This window comes from Gobio gobio (assembly GCF_949357685.1).
Source record: "Gobio gobio genome assembly, chromosome: 13".
Classification (NCBI taxonomy): Eukaryota; Metazoa; Chordata; class Actinopteri; order Cypriniformes; family Gobionidae; genus Gobio; species Gobio gobio.
In genome coordinates, this window is record NC_137106.1 from 2,409,410 (window position 1) to 2,411,148 (window position 1,739).

A 1,739-nucleotide genomic window follows, 5' to 3' on the forward strand; every position below is an offset into this window, starting at 1 on the left:
TATTTATTTCTTATTTCTCTCTTAAATATAAATGAAAGTTGTTAATTAGTCGTTTTAACTTAAATTACATTATAATATCTTATTAGAAAATATTACGCATTAAAACTATGTGAATTATGTGAATATAATCCGTGAATATTATAACAGTGTTTACATGTGCATTATGCATTCTAGATTAAATGTTTAATTACACAATAAACATATGTGTTGCATTGACTAGAGTGTTGTCTAAAAAGTTGCTACATTAAATTAAAACTCGGATGTTTAAGTTGTTTCAGCCTAAATTACATTAAAATGACATTAAAAAATATTTAAAAATTGTAAGAAAAAGTTGAAAATTAAGTACAATCACCTAGTGTTTTAATGCATTAATTAGAAATAAAAAGTTGCTACCTTAAATTTAAACGAAAGTCGTTAATTAGTCGTATCTTATTAGAAAATATTACGCATTAAAACTATGTGAATTATGTGAATATAATCCGTGAATATTATAACAGTGTTTACATGTGCATTATGCATTCTAGATTAAATGTTTAATTACACAATAAGCATATGTGTTGCATTGACTAGAGTGTGTGTGTGTGTGTGTGTTTCAGAAGTGTGTGTGTGCACCTGGTGACGGGGTCTTCCAACGATGGAGGGGAACACAGCACGGGGAGCGTCATCTCCGGCAAACCCAGCCTTGACCAAGCCAGAGCCGTTGTCGCACACAAGGGCGGTAGTTTCCTCGTCGTCGCACATGGTTGTTTTTTCTGGATGGTCTGTAATGGGAGGGAAGCGTCACATGGTCAGACACACACACACACATGGTCAGACATGGTCAGACACACACACTCGACACGTTTAAGCTGCCGGTTTCACAGACTAGATAAACTCTGGCTTAATCTAAGCCTGGTCTGTGGAACCGGCCGTATTTGATAGATTAAAGCAACTGGTCTAAAAGCGCTAAAGCTAGTCTTCTTCTTCTTCTCCCAGTTCCTCAAGGGTTACTGAAGTCAAGGCTCTTCTAATGCCGGAGAAAGCCTGCAGTTTAGCAGGCGCTCTCTCTCTATCTGCAGCTGTTCATAATCCGCCTCAGTCTAACGCTCAGAGATGTAGGACTCACCAAGTTGTTATCACAAGACTGATGCTTCCACTGGGACAGAGAGACGAGGTGTGGAGCCCCTTTAAATACCAGCGGCTCCTGGGGGCCGGGGCGGGGCCTGGGGTTCACACAAGCCCAAATAAGAGCACACGAGAAAAAATAAAAAAGAGAAAATAACCCCGCGAATCCGATCCCGCCGGCCTCCCGGACACTAAGAAAGGCCTCCTTGGAAATAGCGGGCCGGCTGCCAATCATCTTGTCTAATATCTGCATATGACATGCAGAGGCGTAGCAAGCTTTTCAGAAGTGTGGGGGATGGATGTGGTTTGTTTGTTAACAATAAAAACAATGAATACAATGACAGAAGGGTACAAAAGGTATAACATACAAGATATATAATATATATACTATACATACCTTGGTTTTTTTCACCACGGTGTTCGGTTGGGTTCTGATGGCTAGTCACATCAGTTTTTTGCTTTTCTATTCTTAGGCGACGGGAACAGAAAGAGGTTAAGGAGAACAAAAAATGCACATTTTTTATTTTACTTAAAAGACTTGAAAAACCTTACTTACTTCTACACATTCCTAGTGTATTGAATAATATAAAATAAATATATATAAAGATTTGCACTGGCATCTCAGAGCTGTACAG

The 1,739-nt window shown here is 38.6% G+C and overlaps 1 protein-coding gene across 1 annotated transcript in view; it reads right to left on the bottom strand.

Moving 5' to 3' along the window:
- The window catches only part of actc1b (actin alpha cardiac muscle 1b), an 8,937-nt gene extending 7,643 nt beyond the window's left edge, over positions 1-1,294 (bottom strand). Inside the window, exons 1-2 of the mRNA XM_079833300.1 lie at positions 1,106-1,294; positions 613-761 (exon numbers count right to left, since the gene is read on the bottom strand). Of these exons, the coding sequence (XP_079689426.1) occupies positions 613-741 (129 nt within the window). The 5' untranslated portion in view covers positions 742-761; positions 1,106-1,294. The remainder of the gene's footprint in view (positions 1-612; positions 762-1,105) is intronic.
- Between the last annotated feature and the right edge of the window lie 445 nt (positions 1,295-1,739).